General features: G+C 34.8%; 1 protein-coding gene across 9 annotated transcripts in view; it reads left to right on the top strand.

The window, feature by feature from the left end:
- Positions 1–24,782, top strand: part of RAPGEF6 (Rap guanine nucleotide exchange factor 6) — a 250,714-nt gene that overhangs the window by 49,311 nt on the left and 176,621 nt on the right. For all 9 annotated transcript variants that reach the window (XM_089909271.1, XM_089909272.1, XM_089909274.1 and 6 more), the window contains exon 5: positions 7,938–8,007. In XM_089909271.1, the coding sequence (XP_089765397.1) occupies positions 7,938–8,007 (70 nt within the window). The remainder of the gene's footprint in view (positions 1–7,937; positions 8,008–24,782) is intronic.

Genomic DNA, 24,782 nt, shown 5'->3' with positions numbered 1-24,782 from the left:
CCTTTATAGTAAGTCCCCTACATATGAATGAGTTCTGGTCCAAGAGTGCATTCGTAAGTCCAATTTGTTCTTAAGTCCAACAAAGTTAGCCTAGGTACCCAACTAACACAGTCAGCTATATAGTACTGTACTATAGTAGGTTTATAATACTTTTCACACAAATAATACACAAATAATAAAGAAAACATTTTTAATTTTACAGTACAGTACCTTGAAAAGTACAACAGTACAGTACCAGCTACATCACCGCTGCTTTTATGCCTACTTCCGGACATCCTGGGCTTGAAATAAAGATACTGTACTACTGTACTTTATACAGTACTATACAGTAAAGTACACAAAAGCACAACCACTTGTAGAGGATGCACGCACATGACAGTGTATGCCAGGCATGTAAACTAACTTATGTGATTGGACATGCAAACCCATGTTCCCATCTTTGAAATTTCACAACTTGAAGGTTTGTATGTAGAGGACTTACTGTAAAATGAAAAATGTAAAATATTACTAAGTGAAATTAAAGAAGATATAAATATATGTAGAAACAATCCATGTTCATACACTGGAAGATGAAATATTATTAAGTGCAAGTCTCCCCAAATTAATCTGTAGATTCAAAATATTCCTGGACTTCCAGTTTCCACTAGGCCATGTAAGAATCTTGCAAACTGCCACTCTGTCCTAATAACAAGTAAAAAGTTGAACTGAAAAATCAGTAACCTTTCTTAGATCCATAAGGGAAGTGAGGTAACAAGGGCAATCTGCTGTCCCCAAATTAGAATGACAGACAAATACAGAAAATCAAAATTTAAAGCAGCAATCTCTGAGGGAGCTAGTGCCAGGGTAGGGAAAATTGAACTGTAATTGTTTTTTGTTTTTTGTTTTCATGGTATGCGGGCCTCTCACTGTTGTGACCTCTCCCGTTGCGGAGCACAGGCTCCGGACGCGCAGGCTCAGCGACCATGGCTTACGGGCCCAGCCGCTCCGCGGCATGTGGGATCTTCCCGGACCGGGGCATGAACCCGTGTCCCCTGCGTCGGCAGGCGGACTCTCAACCACTGCACCACCAGGGAAGCCCCAATTGAACTGTAATTGATGAACTGCTGGAAGCTCAGTATGGACTACTCTGAGAGTTAAAAAATCCAGGGAGACACAGTCATTGAAGGGATCTCCACACTTTGAGTTTTACCTCACGGATCTCTGCCAGGTTCTCATGCTGAATAACAGAGAAAAAGCCCATGTGCTCCTGGCAGGGGGAAGGAAAAAGGAACCATTTTGAAATATGCCAGAGCATTCTTCTTAAGAATGTCTGCTGTTAGGAGAAACTATCCCACCAGAGCCTAACAGACCTGCAGAAAAGGAATACCCAACTCATGTTGGCTCTAGCTTTTTGTATGGAGAAAGGGAAGTAACTCAGCGCTAGCCCACTCTAGCAATCCTGTCCCACCTAAAAGAAGGAAAAAAACTGAGAAATGTGTGAAGTTCACAATCCACAGGCAAAGGCTCACTAAAGGAATGAGACCTAATCATAGAACTGTAAAGTGCTTCCCCTTCCCTCACACCTTACTGGCATATGACTAAAGGCCTAATTACAGCAATTCTTTTTATCCAGTACATCATGTCTGACTAGCAAGAAAAAATTATAAGGACTTCTGAAGGGCAAAAGACACAGTTGGAAGAGACAGAGCAAACATAAGGACCAGATTGAGATATGGTAGAAATGAATAAAAAGAATTGCACACTGTAACCAAGTGGGATTTAACTCAGGTGTACAAGGCTGGTTCAACAATCAAAAATCAATTAATCCATCACATCAACGGACTAAAGAAAAATCACATAATCATATCAACAGTTATGGCTGAGATTTGAAAACTCTACTCTCAGTAAGTGATAGAATTGCTAGACTGAAAAATTAATAAAGATAAAACTTAAATATTAACTACTTTGATCTGATACGTAATTTTTTTTAGACTTAAGAGATCATTCTCCAATATAGAGCATATTCTAGGCCATAAAACAAGTCTCAGTAAATTAAACAGGATTGAAATCATACAGAGTTTGTCCTCTGAGTATGTTGGAGTCGAATTATAAATATCAGCAGAATGTGGAAATTGAAACAGTGCCTTTGTAAATGACCCACAGGTCAGGGAAGAGTTGACAACAGAAATTAGAAAATATTTTGAAATGAATGAAGATGAACATGCATCGTAATTGATGGAATTCAACTGAAGGACCTTAGAGGGAAATTTATAGCACTTTTATGAGAAATGTATGGTCTCAATTCAATCATAAGTTTACAGCTTAACAATAAGAATAACAAAGTAAACTCAATGAACAGAAGTAAAGTTTGAGTGGAGATCAGTGAAATAAAAAACAGAAAAACAGTAGAGAAATCAATGAAATGAAAAGCTAGTTCTTTGAAAAGATCAACAAAATTGTTAAACCTTGAGTTAGACTGATCTTTTAAAAAAGAAGACACAGATTTTTAAAATCAGGCATTGAAAGGGGATATTACCATCCTACAGAAATTAAAAGTATTGTTAGGGGATTTTATGAGCCAGCATATACCAACAAATTGGGCAAATCTTAAAAAGATTACTGTAAATGCACTCAAAAAGAATTCGAAACTTTGAATATACTTATAAAAAGTAAATAAATTAATAATTATATATATTCCCACAAAGAAACGCCTAGGCCCAGATGGCTTTACTGCTTGTGTTCTCAAATATTTAATGAAGAAATAGGGGAAGAAGGAACATTTTCAATCTCTTTTATGAGTATAGTATTGTCCTGATGATGTAGTATCATAAGAAAACTGCAAATTGTTATTTCTCCTGAATATACATGCAGAAAACATTAACAAAATAACACCAAATCAAATCCAGGAGTGTATTAAAAGTATTAGACATTGTGACCAAATTGGGTTTATCCTAGGAGAGCAAGGAATTTTAACATCCATAAAACAATTAATGCAGTATTCTCCATTAGTAAAGAAAATAGACAAAAACTACATGATCTTTTCAGTAAACAGAAACAAACCCAAAGCAGATAAAACCCAAAACCCGTTCATGGTAAAATTTTTAACATATTAGATATGTGGAAGGAAGCTTCCTAACCCTTGTCTAGGACATGTACAAAAAGTCTGTTGTGATGAGAATTTTATAATTTCCGTTGTTTCATTTATATTCTCCGATCCATTTCTAATTTTTGTTTATGGTGTTAAGATCTTTTTTTCTGTATTGATATCTGGTTGTTTCATCACCATTTGTAGAAAATAATATCTTTTCCCCCATTGAATTCCCTTGGCACTTTTGTCAAAAAAATCAGTTGAACTTGTATATATGGGTCTGATTTTGTTTTCTCTCCTGTTTTATTGATCTATAAGTTAATCTGATGCCATACTATCTTGAGTATTCTAGCTTTATAAAAGTATATCTTGAAATATAAAATATTCCACCTTTGTTCTTGTTTTCCAGAATTGGTTTAGCTATTTTAGATCTTTTACATTTTTACATAAATAGAATCATTGTGTCAGTTTCTCTAAGGTAACTTGTTGATTATATTGAATTTGTAGAACGTTTCAATCCATAAACAGGATATATCTTATTTTATTTGGGACATCTTTAATTTTCTTGGCAATGTTTTATAGTGTTTTAGTTGACAGTTTTGTACAGGTCTTGTTCATGTTTTGGTAAATTTATCTCAAGTTTTCTGTGTTTTTATTCTGCCTTTAATGAAATTAAAAGATATTTCAGATTTTTCATTGCTAACATACAGTAAAAGGGTTGACTTTTGGATATTAAGCTTGTATCCTTCAACCTTGGTAAATTCACTTATTTCTTTCCTTTTAATACTTTATTTTGTTTTATTTTGGCCACGCCATGCTGCTTGCAGGATCTTAGTTCCCTGTCCAGGGATCAACCCAGGCCACAGCAGTGAAAGCACCAAGTCCTAACCACTGGACTGCCAGGGAATTCCCTAAAAACAGAATGTATAGAATTTACTTAATATACAATCATGTCATCTCCATTGCAGCTTTTCTCATGCCTTTCTTGTGTAAATTATTGTACCAGGAACTCAAATAGTTGATGAAGGAGTGTGTTGCTTTTTTTTAAAAAAATATATATTTGGCTGCTTCGGGTCTTAGTTGCGGCACACGGGTTTCTCTAGTTGAGGTGCGAGGGCTCAGTAGTTGTGGCGTGCAGGCTCTAGTTGTGGTGCACAAGGGAGTGTTTCTTTATATCAGTACTCTAGCTGATAAATTCAGTAGGAATACGGTATTTGTTTTTCTCTTTCTGACTTCACTCTGTATGACAGGCTCTAGGTCCATCCATCTCACTGCAAATAGCCCAATTTCATTTCTTTTTATGGCTGAGTAATATTCCATTGTATATATGTGCCACATCATCTTTTTTTTTTTTCTTTTTTTTTGGCGGCACGCGGGCCTCCCACCGCCGCGGCCTCTCCCGTTGCGGAGCACAGGCTCCGGACGCGCAGGCCCAGTGGCCACGGCCCACGGGCCCAGCCGCTCCACGGCACGCGGGACCCTCCCGGACTGGGGCACGAACCCGCGTCCCCTGCATCGGCAGGTGGACTTGCAACCACTGCACCACCAGGGAAGCCCTGCCACATCATCTTTATCCATTCATCTGTTGATGGACACTTAGGTTGCTTCCATGTCCTGGCTATTGTAAATAGTGCTGCAGTGAACATTGTGGTACATGACTCTTTTTGAATTATGGTTTTCTCTAGGTATATGCCCAGTAGTGGGATTGCTGGGTCATATGGTAGTTCTATTTTTAGTTTTTTAAGGAACCTCTATACTGTATGCTAACACATATATATATGGAATCAAAACAAAAAAATGTTTCTGAAGAACCTAGAGGCAGGACAGGAATAAAGACACAGACATAGAGAATGGACTTGAGGACATGGGGAGGGGGAAGGGTAAGCTGGGACGAAGTGAGAGAGTGGCATGGACATATATACACTACCAAATGTATAATAGGTAGCTAGTGGGAAGCAGCTGCATAGCACAGGGAGAGCAGCTCCGTGCTTTGGCCACTTAAGAGAGGTGGGATAGGGAGGGTGGGAGGGGGACGCAAGAGGGAGGAGATATGGGGATGTATGTATATGTATAGCTGATTCACTTTGTTGTACAGCAGAAACTAACACACCATTGTAAAGCAATTATACTCCAATAAAGATGTTAAAAAAAATTCAGTAGGAACAATTAGAATTATAAAATGCCTTTTTCAGTAGCCCCTAATAATACTTTAGGTCTAGGCACTGATCAAAAATGGATGCTAAAACTAATAGATGGAAAATTGAGAGGAAACTTTATAATGGACATATCAAGTTGACACTATCTGAAACCACTCACGATTTTTTATTTATTTATTTGTTTTTGACTGCGTTGGGTTTTCGTCGCTGTGCGCGGGCTTTCTCTAGTTGTGGCCAGTGGGGGCTACTCTTCGTTGTGATGCGCGGGCTTCTCATTGTGGTGGCTTCTCTTGTTATGGAGCATGGACTCTAGGTGTGCGGGCTTCAGTAGTTGTGGTGCGCGGGCACAGTAGATGTGGCTTATGGGCTCTAGAGTGCAGGCTCAGTAGTTGTAGCGCACGGGCCTAGTTGCTCCGCGGCATGTGGGATTTTCCTGTGTCCCCTGCATTGACAGGTGGATTCTTAAGCATTGAGCCATCAGGGAAGCCCAACGATTTTTAACACTACTAAAAAATGGGAATACCAGACATTGTGTCTACATATGTGATGTGGTAGAACATTCCATTAGGTCTTTTTTTTTTTTTTTTAAGCTTCTGTTTCTCTGTTGTATTCATGTTTATCTCTAGTTTCTTAAACATTTGGAGCATACTTAGAAATAGTTGTTTCGGTGTTCTTGTCTGTTGATTCCCTCACTGCTGACAGCTCTGGTTCTGTTTTTATTGATTGGTTTTTCTTTGGCTGTGGATTATATATTCCTATTTGCATGCCTGTTTTTTGTTTTGCTTTACTGGATGTCGGACTTTGCAACTTTTATGTTGCTGGGTTCCAGATTTTGTTGTATTTCTTTAGGTAGTATTAGGCTTTCTTCTGACATGTACTTTAGCTAATTGGAATCCATTTTGAGCCTTAATATTTGTTTGAATGAGTCCAGCACTTCCTTAATGTAGGACTAATTTATCACATTACAAAGGAAATGGATTTCTGAAGATTCCACCTGATGCTCCATGTATTATGTGGTCTTTCCACTGTGGCTAGTATTTGTATTTTTGTCACATTTTCATATTATTCACCCAAAGATTCAATGGAACCTTTCTGAAGATCACCAGAGCACATATGTGCACTCATGCATGCCCTCTTGTGCACATTCTTGTTCTTTCTGTCTTTCTTCCTCTCTCTCTCTGCTGCTCCCTCCTTTCCTTTATCCTGCCCTATAAATGTTAAAGATCTTTCCTCCATCACCTGCACCCCAAAACTGTCTGTCTCTTCAATTCAGTGAGATTGGCAGGCTCTGTTAGGTTTCTCCCTTCTTGCATTGTGGCCTAGAGATTGCCTGTACTTAGTAAAATTGGGATATTGTAGGGGTCATTTTAGTTTTTTAATTCCCTCTCTAAGGAATCACATCCCTGTCCTGCCTGCTTTCCGAAGTCTTGAAACCGTTGTTTAATATGTTTTGTCTGATTTTCCAGTTTTTTCACATAGGCGAGTAAATCCAGTCCCTGTTATTCCATCTTGAATGAAAGCAGACTTTTGCAAATTTCCTTTTCATTGTTTTATGTATTAGATGAGGTAGGAATATTTTGGGGAAAATACAAAAATAATACAGGCTACTGCTTAAGAAAAAACAGCAGTGGCTTTTTTGCTATGTTCAAAAGTAAGTTCATTTGGATTTTGATTAGGATTTGGCTATAAACTAGTATTTGTATGTAACCTTATACTTTGTGGAGAATTGACATTTTTGTAATATTGAGTTTCTTTGTAAGTGTATGTTATATCACTTCTTTCATTAAGCCCTATTTTCAGTCCATCAATAAAATTGTGTAGTTGTTTTTTATAAATGACTTCTATATTTCTTTATTAAGTTTATTTTTTATAGTTTTGCTTGTGTTATTGGAATTTTATAATTATTTTTGTAATAATAATATATTTTATAATTAGCCGTGGTACTTCCATTTTGTAATATTTTAGAGTGCTTTTATAATTTCTTTTATGTACACTCTGCATATTAAGTATGTTGACCTTTTGTGTCTCTAGTATTTTTTTCTATCCCACCTTTTAAAAAATTCAGTTTGTCTTTTAAAATGAAAACATCAATTTTTTCCTTTATGAGTGCTTTCTCTTTTGATTTGCATAGAAATCTTTCTCTCAGACAAATAACATAAAAATACTCAAATTTTCTTTTAGTACTACTGCAGTTTCAATTTTTTCCAAAGAGCTAGGCAGTGGCTCCAACACTGTTTTTTAAAAATAAACCACTTCTGCATCTCAGTACATTTTTTAGTATATTCAAGTGTAAGTATTTTTAAAGTTTTTTTTCCATCTGTTATCTAATATCACTCTCAAAAATTTACTTTTTAAAAATATTCCATAATTGTGGCTTCACTCTTTAGTAAGTATGGTTTTACCTGAATTCAACACATATTAATAGATGTTCAAAATTTGAGATTAGGCAGATATCTTTTATAATCAGTTTTAGAGACTAGTTAAAGGCAGAATTTTTAAAATAATTATGACCCAACTGTGTATTGAGACCACTTATATATATCTCGGCAAGTAAAAGGAAGTTTTTGTTTTGTTTTTTTAAAAAATCTTATTAGTGTACCTGATAGGATCAGAATTTCTTGGTTAACATGTAGGGGTTTTTTGGTTCATTTTTTCTATATTGATGCATTTTATTTATAACCTTTGCTAAAGAAATTATTTTTCTGTTTTTATAGTTTTGGTAAGCAGTTTGGAGGAAAAAGAGGATGTGATTGTCTTGTATTAGAGCCTTCAGAAATGATTGTGGTAAGAATTTTAAAGAATACTGAAATTGTTTTTTGATATGCTTCATTTTCAACTTTAAATGTAGTAGGCTTTTAAACACTCAAGGAAGTTCCATTACTGTGACTTTTTAAATATTTTACTAAGTAGCATCAAACTATATACCAAGTTCGATACATTTTCATCCACTTTAAAGTTTTTTCTGATCCTTGAAAGGGATGCAATTATATATAAAATGTTGCAAATTTGGTAATTTCTTTTACTACTTCTATCAGAAAATTTAAATAAGAGCTCTGAAAGGGGATCCTGATTTTCCTATTCAATTTAGTCAATAGTCTTTGAGCATCCATGTTCTGTACCCTGGACTTGAAGGAAAGAGGTAGAAAAAAAGAGATACAGTTATATCCAAGTAAGAAATGGTTTAGATCTTAATAGTTTTACTTTCAGAGTGTATTTAAGGAATAATTCTTTACTTTTTCCTGAGAAAGCTAGGTAGTTGATGTAACTATAGAAAATAAGACTTTTTTTCCTTACCATTTGAAGAATCCAGAACACAGCGGCCTTTTGCCTTGTTCTGAGATGACCTTACTAGAAAATAGTTAATACTGAATGGACTCTTTGTCCTACTAGCATCTCATGTAAATGATCATGTCATCTGATTTGATTTAAACTTGAGAAACGAGGTTGAATTCTTAATGAAGTCTTTTAATATCAGGGCTCAAAACTAAACCACTTTTCCATTTCATGGTGTTACAGTCAGATTGACATCTTCAGGTAGATTCTGTTTTCTCTTCCCTAAACTGGGTCATCTATGTTATCGTGAGCTTAGTGTCCTAAATTTCATATAAACCACTGATTTTAAGCTCCTAAAAGGCAAAGATTATTTCTTGTTCTGTTTGTGTCTTCCATAGTATTGCAGAGTGCTATCTGCATAGTAAATATTCAGTGAATGTTATTTGTTTTCAGGTTTGTTCAAGGCTTAGACTATGTATTGTTTTACATTTATTTTCTTTAAGTGTTGGTATACATGGCATATCTGTTAAGTTCTCAGAACCCTTTCCTCTAAATAAATGCATTGAGGGACATGGCAAGAAAACTGCCTCAGGCAGTACTGTTTTCTCAGTTATTTGTCTGTTGATGTATTTTATATTTCTCGTACTTTATGGGAAAAAAATAGTGCTTTTGCCATAGTGTTCTCATATACAGTTGACCCTTAAACAACATGAATTTGAACTGCTCAGTACCTTACATTCAGATATTTTTCAGTAGTAAATACTACAGTACTACACAGTCTGTGGTTGGTTGAATCTCTGAATACAGAGGGTGGACTATATACGTGGATTAAGCTCCATCCACCTTGTACATTGTTTTTTTGTCTTGTTTCATTGTGGTAAAATACACTTAACATGAAATTTACCATTTTAGCCATTTTTATTATTTTTATTTTTATTTTTTTGCGGTACGCGGGCCTCTCACTGTTGTGGCCTCTCCGTTGCGGAGCACAGGCTCCGGACGCGCGGGCTCAGCCGCCATGACTCATGGGCCCAGCCGCTCCGCGGCATGTGGGATCTTCCCGGACCAGGAACGAACCCGTGTCCCCTGCATTGGCAGGCGGACTCTCAACCACTGTGCCACCAGGGAAGACCCCATATTAGCCATTTTTAAATATACAGTTTAAGATATTAAGTTAATTACTAAAGTTATTAACAATTAAATTAATTTTCCTTTTAGATTAAAGGGAGGAGTTGTACTTTTCTTGCCCCAAACTGGGAGTTAGCCGTTTCTGTTTCTAAAGCAGTATTTAGAAACCAAGATCTGGCAGCCGGCTGTTTTCATTGCTCCAGGTGCTTCATTGCTTGTAGGGCCTTTCACTGGACAGAGCTAGAAAATGTACGTTTGAGTGTATGTATACACATACATACACACATATATACACCTCTGTATTTATTTCTTTGTTTCTGTGTACCTGTGTTTAAAATCTAGAGTTTATTCTGTTTTTCTCATTTTGCTTATTTGTACCTCCTTTCACTAACAGTGAGAAACTTGGTTTCCATCATCATCAAAACATTTACTGACACCTAAGACAGTTTTAAAATTGCTTGCTCATAACAATGTAGAAAGCACTACTATCTAGAGTATTAACATACTCTAGATAGTATTTTAAGTGTACATATTTTAAGTGTACAAACATATTTTAAGTGTACAATTCATTGATATTACAAACGTATGCCACTTAAAACCTTCCTCTGTCAAAATATGAAATACTTCCATCACCTACCTTATAAAGTAAGGAAATATTCAGAGAATTATAGGGACCTGGCAAAAGGACAGAGGAACGAGATTGAAGGGAGTCCCATTGGCCAAATCTGGGACAGTTTGAGAATCCAAATAAAAATGTATAGTGATTGATGGTACCCTACTGTATAATAAAGAATTTGTTAATTTCTAATGGTATGAATGAATGAAAAGGAAGAGTTCTTCCTGATAGTTAAATGCCAACTAATAAGTCTAGAAGGAATGATTAAGTTAGAAAATCGTTGATGAATGCCAAAACTTGTGACTAATGTTTGTTGAGAAACAGGATACTTACGTAGTCTCATTGTATTTCCCCACAAATCATTTATGAAAGGAAAAATTACCAAATTTCTGATGGGGAAATGTGGAGGAAACCACTATAACAAAAATTATTGCTACCACCATCAATATAGGCAAAAAGTGATACACTACTCATGATATGATGCACTGAGGAGGACAGAACATCACCTCTGAGACATATTCCTGCCAGAAATGCCTGCCTGCAGCTAATCAGTAGTAAATAGCTGACAAACCAAATGGAAGACATTCTAAAAATTGAGGTCCTATACTCTTTAAATATCCCAGTGTCAAGAAACATCACAGAAAGACTGAGGAACTGTTTCATATTAAAAGAGAAAAAAAGAGATATAACTAAATACAGTGCTTTTTATCTTGCATTAAATCTTGGAGGCAGGAGAGGGGAGTAACTATAAATGATAATGTTGGCACAGTTGGTGAAATTTGAACATGGACTGTGGTTTAGATATTGAGTTTACTGATTTTGATTATTGTAGTGGGGTTATGTAAGACAAAATTCTTGTTCTTAGGAAATACATGTTGACATATTTTAGGGTCAAGAATCACCCTCTCTTCAATTTATACCCAAATGTTTTGGGAAAAAAAAGTATGTGTACATATAAAATTTTTAAAATCACCCCAAATAATCACATCAAGTGTATATATTTATGATTGGTAATTTTGAAATTCCAAAACAGTATTTTATTGATGATCAGCATAGTTTAAAATGCTCTATGAGTTATAGGAGAAAATAATCTAAAATAATTTTAAGATTTTTGTTCCTGAAGTTTCTGAGGATTTTGTTTTTATTCCACCATATTGATGAATCTTGATTTTTTTTTCAGTTTTTCACTGTTATTACATCCTTTGAAATACAAAATTGTACTGAACATTTTGTAATAGCATAAATCTTTGATACCTAAGTGTATTTTTTAGGTGAAATGATTTAGAATTCATAAAAATGCTTGGTCCAAGTATACATGTTTATAAGTAATGCTTACTATTTTGATAAGTTCTATCAAGTACTTTTATTACGTGTGTATTTCTACAAATTTGAGTAACCACTGGTGATTGGGAATGCCTGTTTCTAAACACCTTGCTCATCACCTGATAGGTTAGTCATCTTAATCTGACACATTATAATGAAATCTCGTTTTAAATTACCTGTGCATGTTCTCATATGCTTTATGGAGGGTTTATTTTTCTTATTATCCGTTTATTATCAGTTTATAATATTTCTTATTATCTCTTGCCCATTTTTCTACTTGGATTATTCCTTATTTGTTCATGAGAGCTTTTTATTACTAGGTAAATGAACCCTTTTGTTGTAAGAAGCTGTTTATCAGTTTTTAACTTTAGTCTGAAGTAAATTTTATGTCAGTTATAATTTTTTTTAATCTGTTGAGTTTTTTTCCTCTTATGACTTTTTGAAGTCATGCTTATTAGAAAGACCTTCCCATGACAAGATTATTGAACTTTTAAAATCTGTATTGCTTTATAGAATTTTATTAGTTCATTGTTTTAATTAAACTTTTAAATCTTTCTTCTTCTGGGTAGCTGAAGACAGCGGTAACCACTTAACTACTTGTCTCCCAGTATTTCCTCTAAAAACAGTGTAGAACTACAAGAAGGGTATAAGAAATCTATACACAAACCATGCTCACAGCATAACTTGAAGACAGAGGATGCTCAAACTTGAAAATAATTGTAAATAAAAAGAGAGAAATCACCGTTTCCCAGCATGTTATTTCTCACACTCCATCTCTACTCCCAACCCTTATCAAGGGTTTGTGATGAACAAAGGCCAACCAAGCAGATCTGTAGAAAACACAGAAAATGGAAGCTAGCAAATGGACCTAGGGTTAACCTGTACTGTTGGAAAGACTAATTCCACGCTAAGTTTAAAATTAAATATGTGTGTGTGTACGTATGCATATGATAGATCAGAACAGAGACTACAGTGAAGTTTTTTAATATTATGAATAATTTTCAGAGTAGTCATCTAAATGCGTAGCTTCAGGGTTAAGATAAAAGGTAAAAAGGAAACAAGCTCTCTTTGGCATTTAAGTGGTGAAGAAGCAGCACATGGGTAAGTTTTAGGTGCCTACAAGCCAAAGTGAACACAAAATCAGAGTCTTACAACCTCTCCTTCCACTAGCAAGACAAAAAGAAAAAAGTATCTTAAAACATCTGGACTTCAAAGTATTTGGCAGAAGAGGTGCTGTTAAACTAGGAGTTTTGTAAGACATCCTAATACCACAAAAAGGTAAAAAGGGGAACTTGATAAATCCATATGTAGGTATTATAAAAATAAAAGAAAATTATTACATGTCAACTGAGAAAAAAACTCCTCCCCACCGCAGAAAAACCATCATGCAGATGTAGAGTGTGGCCACACTCCAGAGTTAAATATATTCAATCAACCAGTTGAGGACACTGAAAAACAAAAACAAAAAATATGTAGAATCAGTAATGTAAAAACCAGGAAAAGAAAATCCACCCCCCCCAAAAAAAGGAGTAAAAAGAATATGAACTTAGTAACGGAATGGAAAACAAAGAAAAAAAATATTTTAGTAATAAATAAATTATAAGGTCCCCCGGGGGGAATAGAGTCAAATGAAAATTTAATAAGGTTCATTGAAGAAAGGCAGGAAAAGAACCAAGTGAATGAAAATGACACAAGAATGAAGTAAAAGTGTCAGAATTACTGTGTTAGATAACTTGAAAGTCGCTAAGAGAACAGATCTTAAACCATCTCACTGCAAAAATGGTAACTGTGACGTGATGGAGATGTTAGCTAAAGCTATGGTAGTAATCATCTTGTAATATGTAAATGTATCAACACTGTTGTATACCTTAAGCTTATACATTGTTCTGTGCAGTCTTAAAGCTGGAAAAAGTGTCAGAGAAAATAGTGGAAATTAAAGACAGGCAATGGAGGGATAACATTCAGAATTTTAGAGTCCCAAGAAAGAAAAATCAGTGAAAAAGAACTAATATTTAAAGCTATATTCAAAGAAAATTCTCCAGAAATTGAAAAAGATTCACATCTATATATTGAAAGGGTCCACTGGATATTGGGGAAAGATAAAAAATCTTATGCTTCCAAGCAAAAAACATTACATAACTTCTAAAGGCAAAAGAACGGCACTGGTTCAGACATTTTAAATTTCACTGAGGCAACCAAAACAAGGCAGCCGTGGAGCAGCATTTAAAAAGAAAACTCCAAGAAAAAGTATGAACCAAAGTTTTTATGTTCAGCCACATTCTGTTAGATATCAAGGTTGAGGGAAAACAGCTTTCAGTATGTAAGTTTTTAGGGAATTAGGTACTCTTGAGCTGTTTTTTTAAGGAATCTCCTGGAGGATGTTTTATCCAGTTGAGAGATAACTGGGAATACCTCAGCAAAAGAAGTGAAGATGAGCATTTAAAATACATGGATGTACTGCTAAGACTAAAACAAAGGTAGGGATGTGAGGGGAAGACTACTGGACATACATTTTATGTTGTGACAAAGTAGAAATAATACAAATAAAAAAGGAAAAGGGAGAGTGAAATAGGAAAAAACATTCTTACTGATCATCTGTTGCATAAAAAAAATGGAAGAGAGTTAAAATACCAATAAAAACTGCTAAATTAGATAATATCCAGCCTAACATTTGATTTTACTATATTTAAAAGCTAACAGTTTACTAGTTATTTCATGGATGTTGGCAGAAGACACGAGACCAAAACATGTCTTGGGTCAGAGACAGAGAATTCCATTACTCATGGTATAGTGAGCAGCATAATAATTAGCATATTTCTGTAGGTTCCCCTTGTTCCCTAGGTCTTGTGTAGGTTATGCTGGATGGCCCAGGTGGATGGATGCCTTGCATATAGTAGGTTTGTACTGCAGCTAAGAAACACTGAGCTTGTTGAATAAATATGGTGCTTTTATAGTAAGTGGGCTTTTTGTTTTTCCAGTAGGAAACATTACTTCATCCTTCAAGATTGCTTGCTACAAACACAGCTCTGAGAAATGGCCCACATAATGAGTGGTTAGGATTTTCATTCTTGGCAAACCCAGCAAAATGTGTAGAAACACAAGATGCCCAATGAAGATTCTTTGCCAACACGTAGTAAAAGGGTAATAATAAGACAGGTGGACAGTAACAGGTATTGGCAAGGGTGTATAGAAATCAGTCTTCATACATTGCTGGTAGAAATGTAAAATGGTGAAACCACTTTGGAGAATAGTTTGACAACTCCTCAAACAGCTAAAAGTAGAATTACCATTGACCCATCAAGTATATACCCAAGAGAATTGAAAGCATTCGTTCACATAAAATCTTGAACACTAATGTTCATAGCATTATTTATAATAGCTAAAAAAGTGGAAAAAACCAAATATTCATCACCTTGATAAGTGAATAGACAAAATGTTATATGTGCACATGATGCAATATTATTCTATGGTAAAAAGGAATCAAATATCAGTACATGCTACAACATGGATGAACCTTGGAAACATTATTCTGAGTAAAAGAAGCCAGACAGCAAAAGCCATATATTGTATGATTCTGTTTATATGAAATATTCAAAACAGGTAAATCGATAGAAAAAGTAGTTGCTAATGGGTGGGTATGAAGTTCCTTTTTGGGATGTTGAAAATGTTGTGGAATAGATAATGGTAATGACTGTATAACTTCGTGAGTATATCAAAAATTACTGAATTGTATACTTTAAAAGGGTGAATTTTATGGTATGTGAATTATATCTCAATTTTAAAAAATTGTATGAGAAAAAGGAAAAGAATACAAAGACAAAGAGCATTTAAACGGTTTAAGTACAGAAGTAATCACTAAAACAAAAATACAGGTCTTCCTAAGTACCAAAAAAAATTTTTTTATTAAAAAACAAAGAACACACGTTTCTTAGAGAAACAAGTGTAGTAAAATACACATAATTATAAAATGTTATCACAGAATTGAGACTGAAAATATTAGTCATACCAGTAAATGTGAATGTGCTTCATCCACCTATTATTAGGAAAAGATTCTCAATTTGGCTCACAAAAGGAGACGCAACAACTATATATTGTTTATAAGAGACACTTCTGTGATTCCTGAATCAAATGATTCAGTGGACAATGGTATTCTAAACAAGTGAAAATAAAAAGGGGGCAGATAACAGTAATCTTAATACCAAAGTAGAATTCAATCCAAAAAGCATTAACTGTGACATAGAAGGGGGCATATTTTTTGATGCTAAAACTCACAATTTACAGTAAAGATACAACACATGAATTTCTATGCAGCACATTACACAGAAACCCTCTGTATAAAGCAAAAATTACAGGAGATTCAGTGAGACAGAAATGTGCTACAAAATAGAATATAATTCTCTGTTCTTAGTATAAAATAGATCAGGTAGACAAAAAATGAGATAGAAGACCTAAACAGAATAAACAGTAAGATGGATTTTATGAATATATGTTGTATTCTACAGCATTATACTACACCATCTCAGGTGTCCAATGCACATTCACAAAAATTGATCATATGTTCACCAAAAAAAAAATCGGTGATTTCCATAAAGTAGATATACTGAAAACACTTTCTGATTATATGCAATGAAACTTTACTAATAACAAAAAATATATAGGCTACACCTTAAAAATTTTAAACCTATCAAACAACTTTGTCAAAGGGTAAGTAAATACATACTGAAATTACAGAATTTGCAAAATAACAATAGTGAAAATATACTACATATCAGGATCTATGGAATACATCTAAAAGTGGTCAGAAACTTAAGAGAATAAAAAGCAGACAATGCCAACAAACTCACAGGAGATCCCAAATATCAGAGATAACATATATACATTTCAGTAGAAGATTAGAAACTATAAAATGAAAGAATTAATCCCAAATTCTACAACTAGAAACATCTATAACTGAAAATAAAATCTCAGATTAAACAGAAGGTGAAACTTGGCTGAATAGAGATTTAGGGAATTGAATGATAAGCGGGAAGAAAATAGAGTGGCCCCTTTGAACAACACTGGTTTGAACTCGGCAGGGCTTACACACAGGGTTTTTTTGGTTTTTTTAATATTTATTTATTTTATTTATTTTTATTTTATTATATATTATTTATTTATTTATTTTAATATTTATTTACAGTTGTGGCACATGGGACCTTTGGTTGCAGTATGTGGGATCTGTAGTTGCAGCATGTGAACTCTTAGTTGTGGCATGTGGAATCTAGTTCCCTGATCAGGGATTGAACCCGGGCCCTCTGCGTTCAGAGCATGGAGTCTTAGCCACTGGACCATTAGGGAAGTCCCACATTTGGGTTTTTTAAAAATACATACTACAGTACTACACGATCCACAGCTGATTGAATCTGCAGATGTGGAACTGTGGATACAGAGGGCCAACTGTAAAGTTATACACAGATTTTAAACTGCATGGAGGGTCAAGCACCCCTAACCCCCACATTGTTGAAGGGTCAACTGTAGACAGATCCAAGGAAAAATCAAATATGATGGAGGGTAGGAGACAGGCAATAGAGTGAAAAGGTCTTTTCTTTCTTTTCCAAATTTTATTTTTTTTTCTGGGCTGATTTCTTTTTTATTGAAGTATAGTTGATTTACAATTACGGCTGTATGGCAAAGTGACTCAGTTATACATATATACATTCTTTTTCATACTCTTTTTCCGTTATGGTTTATCAAAGGATATTGAATATAGTTCCCTGCACTGTACAGTAGGACCTTGTTGCTTATCCATTCTATATATACAAGTTTACATCTGCTAATCCCAAACTCCCAATCCGTTCCTCTCCCACCACCTCCCCCTTGGCAACCACCAGTCTGTTCTCTATGTCTGCAATTCTGTTTCTGTTTCATAGATAAGTTCAATTGTGTCATATTTTAGATTCCACATATAAATGATATCATATAGTAGTATTTGTCTTTTTCTTTCTGACTTACTTCACTGAGTATGATAATCTCTATTTGCATCCATGTTGCTGCAAATGGCATTATTTTGTTCTTTTTTATGGCTGAGTAGTAGTCCATTGTATATGCGTACCACATCTTCTTTATCCATTCATCTGTCAGTGGACATTTAGGTTGCTTTCATGTCTTGGCTATTGTGAATAGTGCTGCTATGAACACAGGGTTGTATGTGTCTTTTTGAATTATAGTTTTGTCTGGATAGATACCCAGGAGTGGGATTGCTGGATCATATGGTAATTCTGTATTTAATTTTCTGAGGAATGTCCATGCTGTTTTCCACAGTGGCTACACCAACTTACATTCCCACCAACAGTGTAGGTGGGTTCCTCTTTCTCCACACCATCTCCAGCATTTGTTATTTGTAGACTTTTTAATGATGACCATTCTGACTGGTGTGAGGTGGTACCTCATTGTAGTTTTGATTTGCATTTCTCTAATAATTAGCGATTTTGAGCATCTTTTTATGTGCCTGTTGGCCATCTGTATGTCTTCTTTGGAGAAATATCTCTTTAGGGCTTCTGCCCATTTTTCGATGGGTGTTTTTTTTGTTGTCGAGTTGTATGAGCTGTTTGTATATTTTGGAAATTAATCCCCTGTCAGTCACATCACTTGCATATATTTTCTCCCATTCTGTATGTTGTCTTTTAGTTTTGTTTATGGTTTCCTTTGCTGTGCAAAAGCTTGTAAGTTTGATTAGGTCCCAGTTGTTTATTTTCATTTTTATTTCTATTGCCTTGGGAGACTGAGAGTGAAAAGGTCTTATCTATGTGTAATTGGAGTCACAGAAGGACAGGAGATAATGACCGTATTATTAGAAAAGGTAAGAGAATTTTCCAGAAGTAAAAAGATGTCAACTCACAGATTTTATAGTTGGCCAGAAAGTTCATTCAGGTTTTTCCGTATGATGTTACAAACTCGAATCAGTATAAACACAAAGAAACTTAATGCATAAGCACATCATAGTAAAACTACTAAGAACCAAAAGTAAAGGGAAAGTCATAAAACTAGTAAGACAAAAAGAAACATTACTTCTAAAGGAGCAACAGTAAAACACAGCGGTAATTTTACCTTCATTAGTTAAGGAATTTAAAGATTTTCACACAGAAGCTAAGAAAATTTTTCATCAGTAGACCAGTACTCAGTTTACTAAAAGAATTTTTCAGACAGGAGAGAATCTCAGATGGAAGCACAGAGATGTGGAGCAAAGGACAATGGAAAGAATAAATATATGGGTTTATCTAAATACATGTTGACTATAGACACACTTTGTTTCATTGCACCTTGCAAATACATTTTTTTTTTAACAAAGGTTTGTAGCAACTCTACATCAAGCAAGTCTGTTGGTGCCATTTTTTCTTATTATATTTGTTACCATGATCTGTGATGTTACTATTATAATTGTTTTGATGCATCATGAACCACACCCATATAAGATGGTCGGTAAATGTTGTATGTGTTTTGACTGCTCCACTGACTAGCTGCTCCCCCATCTCTCTTCCTATCCCCAGGCTTCCCTATTCCCTGAGACACAACAGTATTGAAATTAGGCTAGTTAATAACTCTACAATGGCCTCTAAGTGCTCAAGTGAAAGGAAGAGTTGCACATCTCTCAATTTAAATCAAAAGCTAGAAATGATTAAGCTTAGTGAGGAAGGCATGTTGAAAGCTGAGACAGGCCGAAAGCCAGGACTCTTGTGCCAAACACTTAACCAAGTTGTGATTGCAAAGGATATGTTTTCGAAGGAAATTAAAAGTGTTACGACAATGAACACATGAATGGTAAGGAAGTGAAACAGCCTTATTGCCCAACGGGTGAAAGTTTTAGTGGTCTGGATTAGAATATCAAACCAGCCATGACATCCCTTAAGCCAAAACCCAATCTAGTGCAAGGTCCTAACAGTCTTCAATTCTATGAAGGCTGAAAGAAGTGAGAAAGCTGCAGAAGATAAGTTTGAAGCTAGCGGAGGTTGGTTCATGAGGTTTAAGGAAACAGCACTCTGCCTAATAGACATATAGAGAACACTACATTCATCAGTAGTAGAATACATCTGCTTTTCAAGTGCACATAGAATATTTTTAAAAGTTGACCATAGGCGAGACATAAAGCTCAAAAAAGAAAAGATTTAAAATTTTACAATTTATAGTTTTTGACCACCATGGAATTAATTTTAAAAAAAAAGTTACAAAAACACAACTGGAACAAAATACAGCTTTTGAAATTCAGGAGTATACGTTAAATCACTTGTCAAAGAAGAGTCACTATGAAAATGAGAAAATATTTTGAACTGAATGAAGGTGGCATATCAAAACATGAAATTCATTTTAAGCCTTTCTTGCTGAGCAATTTAAGCCTTAATGCTGTTAGAATGAAAGGCTGACATTAGATGAGTTAAGTATCCACGTCAGGAAATTAGAAAGCAGCAAACTATACCAACAGAAATTAGAAGCCGAGCAATAATAAAGATAAATATAAAAATCAGTGGCATGTCAAGCAAACTTAAGAATCAGCAAAGGCAAAAGTTTGTTCTCAGAAAAGGATAATATAATTGATAAATCCCTGCCAAAAATAAGAATGAAACAGATACTACATAACCAGTGTCAGTAGTGAGAAAGGATACAGTACTCTATGGATCTAATGAACTTTAAAAAAAGTAACAAAAGAAAGGATATTATGAAAATTTTAAATAAGTTTGAGATTTTAGAGAGTCAAATTCCTTGAAATACACAGCTTACCAAAACTGGCACACACCCTCACACAAACAGAAAATCTGCATAATCCAATATATAGAAAGAAAGTGAACCTGTAATTACAGACCTTCCATTTAGAAATTCAGACCCACATGGTTTCACTGGTGAATTTTTCCAAACATTTAAAGAAGAAATACATAAAGCCTAACTGGAAACAGAGAGAAAAAAATTGAATATGTTCCCTTAATGAGCCCAGTTTAATTTTTTTTTATTGAGATACTAGTGACATATAACATTGTGTAAGAGCCCAGTTTAATTTTGAGAGCAAAACCTAACAAGGATATTACCCAAAAGCAGTATTACAGGTCATTTTTTAAATGAAAATAGATTTTAAAATCTTCAAATATTAGGAAATCAAATCCGAGTGATACATAAATAGGATAAAATATCATGACAAAGTTGAATTTATTTCCATAGTTGCAAGATTGTTTTAGTATTTGAAAATCAGTATGATTCATCGTATATATATTTTTATATGAATTTATTTATTTATTTTTGGCTGTGTTGGGTCTTCGCTGCTGCACGTGGGCTTTCTCTAGTTGTGGCGAGCGGGGGGCTACTCTTCGTTGCAGTGCGCGGGCTTCTCATTGCGGTGGCCTCTCTCGCCGCGGAGCACGGGCTCTAGGCGTGCAGCATTCAGCAGTTGTGGCACGTGGGCTCAGCAGCCATGGCCTCCGGGCTCCAGAGCACAGGCTCAGCAGCCGTGGCACACGGGCTCAGTAGCTTTGCGGCATGTGGGATCCTCCCAGACCAAGGATCAAACCCGTATCCCCTGCATTGGCAGGCGGACTCTCAACCACTGCGCCACCAGGGAAGCCCTGATTCATTATATTAATATAATAAAGAAGTCAAATGATCATCTCTATAGATACAAAAAAAAGCATTTGATAATACTCAAAACCCATTCATGAGGATTTTTAAAACTTTTAGCAAGCTAGAAAAAGAGGGAAACTTTCATAATCTTATTAAAGGTATCTGCACAAACCTTACAATAAACATTGAAAACCTTTTCCTGGCATTAGGGAATATGTCAAAGCTCACTCCAAACCCAATGTCTAAAAAGTCCTATATAGTGCATTTAGGCAAGGGGAAAAAGATAGATTAGAAATGAAAATATAAAACTGTCACAAATGACGTGATTTGCATATAGAAAATCCATAAATAACTACATGTGAACTTTTAGAATTAATAAGAAATCATTTCAGCAGGGTCACTCGGTACTTGTTCATATACAGAAATCAATTGTATTTATATTTATGAGCAACAAAATGTTAGAAAAATAGAATTTAGTAAGAAAACCATTTATAAATGTCAAAAACATCCATATACATCAGAATAAATCTAACAAAAGTTATAGGAGACTCCTTACACAGAAAACCATAAAAAATTTTTGAACTCTTCCTCAGCTCTAGATCAGTTGAAAGAATCAATATTTTTAAGATGTAAATTGTCTCCAAATTGATGAAAAATTAAGTGTAATCCCCATGAAAATCCCAGCAGATTTTCTTATGGAGATCAAGAAATTGACCTGTGACCTAAATAAATGTCATATACGAGAATATATTTACAATAACTACGTAAAATACTTTAGCATAAACTTAACAAATTTGCAAAGACATTATTTTTAAATGCTCTGCAAAAATATAAAATGCAGCTTGAACAAAAAATGAGATACCATGTTCTCAACTAAGGAGTTATCATCATAAAGGTATTCATTTTCCTTAGATTATCTTGTGAATTTAATGAGATTCCAATGAAAAATACTATCAGAATGGTTGTTGTTTTGTGCCTAATACATTTGGAACAGTAAAAAATCAAGAAGAGCCCGAAAAGACCTGAGAAAGATGAGCTGCTTAGTGGAGCCAAGTAAAGTTTTTAAATACTTAAAATAATTCAAAAAGGAGAAAAATATCTCTTAAAAAAAAGTGAATTTATTATATGTAAAGTTGTTGGTTTAGGGGTTTCCCTGGTGGCGCAGTGGTTGAGAGTCCGCCTGCCGATGCAGGGGACACGGGTTTGTGCCCCAGTCCGGGAAGATCCCACCCGCGGCTGGGCCCGTGAGCCATGGCTGCCCGTGAGCCATGGCCGCTGAGCATGCGCGTCCGGAGCCTGTGCTCTGCCACGGGACCATAACAGTGAGAGGACCGCGTACCAAAAAAAAAAAATTGTTGGTTTAATTCCCAGGAGTTTTTATTTCTGGTGACTTTAAGAACAATTTTTTTTTTAATTTTTTATTTATTTATTTTTTGGCTGCGTTGGGTCTTCGTTGCAGTGTGGTGGCTTCTCTTGTTGTGGAGTACAGGCTCTAGGTGTGCGGGCTTCAGTAGTTGTGGCTCTCAGGCTCTAGAGTGCAGGCTCAGTAGTTGTGGCGCATGAGCTTAGTTGCTTCGCGGCATGTGGGATCTTCCTGGACCAGGGATCAAATCCATGTTCCCTGCATTGGCAGGCAGATTCTTAACCACCGCGCCACCGGGGGAGCTCTGGTGACTTTAAAAGACAGTATTTTGTCTTTGCATTTTTAATGGGGTATCTCATGAGGACAGAAAGGGTCAGTAGTTTCATTTTTAGTAGTAATGACAGTATTTAAAAAGTTTTATGTAGATATGTGTGTGTGTGTGTGTGTGTGGAGACACATTACATATACTTACATGTATGTAACTTATGTGATGATAATATATACTTACATATATAATCTTATATACATAAATCATTAGGAACCAATTATGTAGTATCAGGATGTTGGTGGTAATGCTGATGCTGTTAAAGCTATTATATATGTATATATAACATACATGTGTATAGATAACCTAAGTGTATAAAGAGAAATTTTTTGTTATTAAGATACATTTAATTTAATTGGATGTAATTAAATTTATTTTACAATGATTATAATTAATGTAATGTTAATATATGTATATATTATTGTCATTAGGAATTATTTTTTCCCAATATAAAAGAAAAAGAGTTGTACAAAATAAAAGATATTAAGTAAAACTCTAGTGCAAAATTTGAATAGAATATGTCAGCATTTGTCTTAAAAATATTTCCCAAGTTGGTTCACTTTATGAAAAAAATGTATTTCTTAGGGCTATTCATTGCAAAAGCTTAGAAGCAGCAACAAAAAAGTAGTTTTAGTGATTACTAGTGTTTATAAGAGCCCAGATGGTGAGTAAATAGTATTTCCCCACTAAAACGATATAAGCCTCCATAAAATAATAGCTTACATCACATGTGGAGCAGGAAATGTATTAGACTAGGATTTCTTGTGTCAGAAAGCAAAGAAATATCAAAAAACTATTGGGAGTCTCTCAGAAGCTCATAACTTAAAATGGTATCTTGAGTATCAAAAAGTAGTGTTAAAATTTTTTATCAGGAAAGGTTACTGAAATTGATTAGAAGCTTTTTCTGCCTTTGTTACAGAGATCTGTGCCCTTGTCTCCTTTGGTCTCTTAATTTGATTTATATTTATAGATTTTTATAATATTAAACTACCCTTACATTCCCAGTAAATGCTCAGCCTGAGTTATTTGTTATATTTTTCTGAGTTTCTAGGCTTAATTTGATAATTGAGTTTAGGATTCTTGCATTCATTATTTCTTAGTGAGATGTTAGCTCATAATTTAATTTCTAGTACTCTTTTGTCATCTTTGTATCTGGATTCTGTGGGCCTCAGTACTTGGAGGCTGTTAACTAACTCTTTTTCTGCATTTGGTATAAGATTTTTTTTTAACCTGAGAAGATTCTTCCGTTACATTCTTTGTGGTTTCTGACAGGTTTTGATTTACTTTTACTTTTTGGATTTACTTTTATGTGCTTTGTATATACTCTACTTTTTTTTCCTCTTGTTATTTTTACTCTCTCTATATAATATAGTAAGTTCTTGTTTTCCACTCTCAACTCCCTCCCCCAGTACTTCCTTAGATACTGTATTTGGTCTATTCTTTTCTTGCTAATTCCAGGTTACTTAAAAGTAACCCAAGTTAATAAGTAGTAAAGTTGATAAAAGTTTAATGCTGGCCACTACATCCAAATGTAATTGCTGTTGACCAGTATTTTAGTTCTACTTACTTATTCCACAAATTTTGTCTTACTTTATTGTTTTATACAGTTGTTATTTGCTCAGATTTAACCATGTATTTAGCATTTCTTTGCTTTTAGTTATTTCTTGGATTTGAGACCTTACTTATGGGACCATTTGTGTTATATCTGAGGCATACTCTTTAAATTTTTCTTTAATGGGTTTTGTTGGTAAACATTTCAACTGGGTGTATTGTTCTTTTTCTTAATTTTGCCTGAAAATAGCTTTATTTTGTATTATTCTTAAGGATTGTTTTGCTGTGAATGCAATTTTAGGAGAAAAATCCTTTTTTTTCTCAGCAGTCAGTACATTCTGTTTTGTGGCATCTGTTGTTTTTTGAGAAGTCAGTTATTAATTTAATGCCCTTCCTTTATA

The sequence above is a fragment of the Delphinapterus leucas genome, chromosome 3 (assembly GCF_059928025.1).
Source record: "Delphinapterus leucas isolate spDelLeu-1000000601 "Yukka" chromosome 3, BTC_Dleu_Yukka2, whole genome shotgun sequence".
Lineage (NCBI taxonomy): Eukaryota > Metazoa > Chordata > Mammalia > Artiodactyla > Monodontidae > Delphinapterus > Delphinapterus leucas.
Note: the sequence above shows the minus strand (reverse complement) of the source record. Positions and strands in the feature narration are given on the sequence as shown.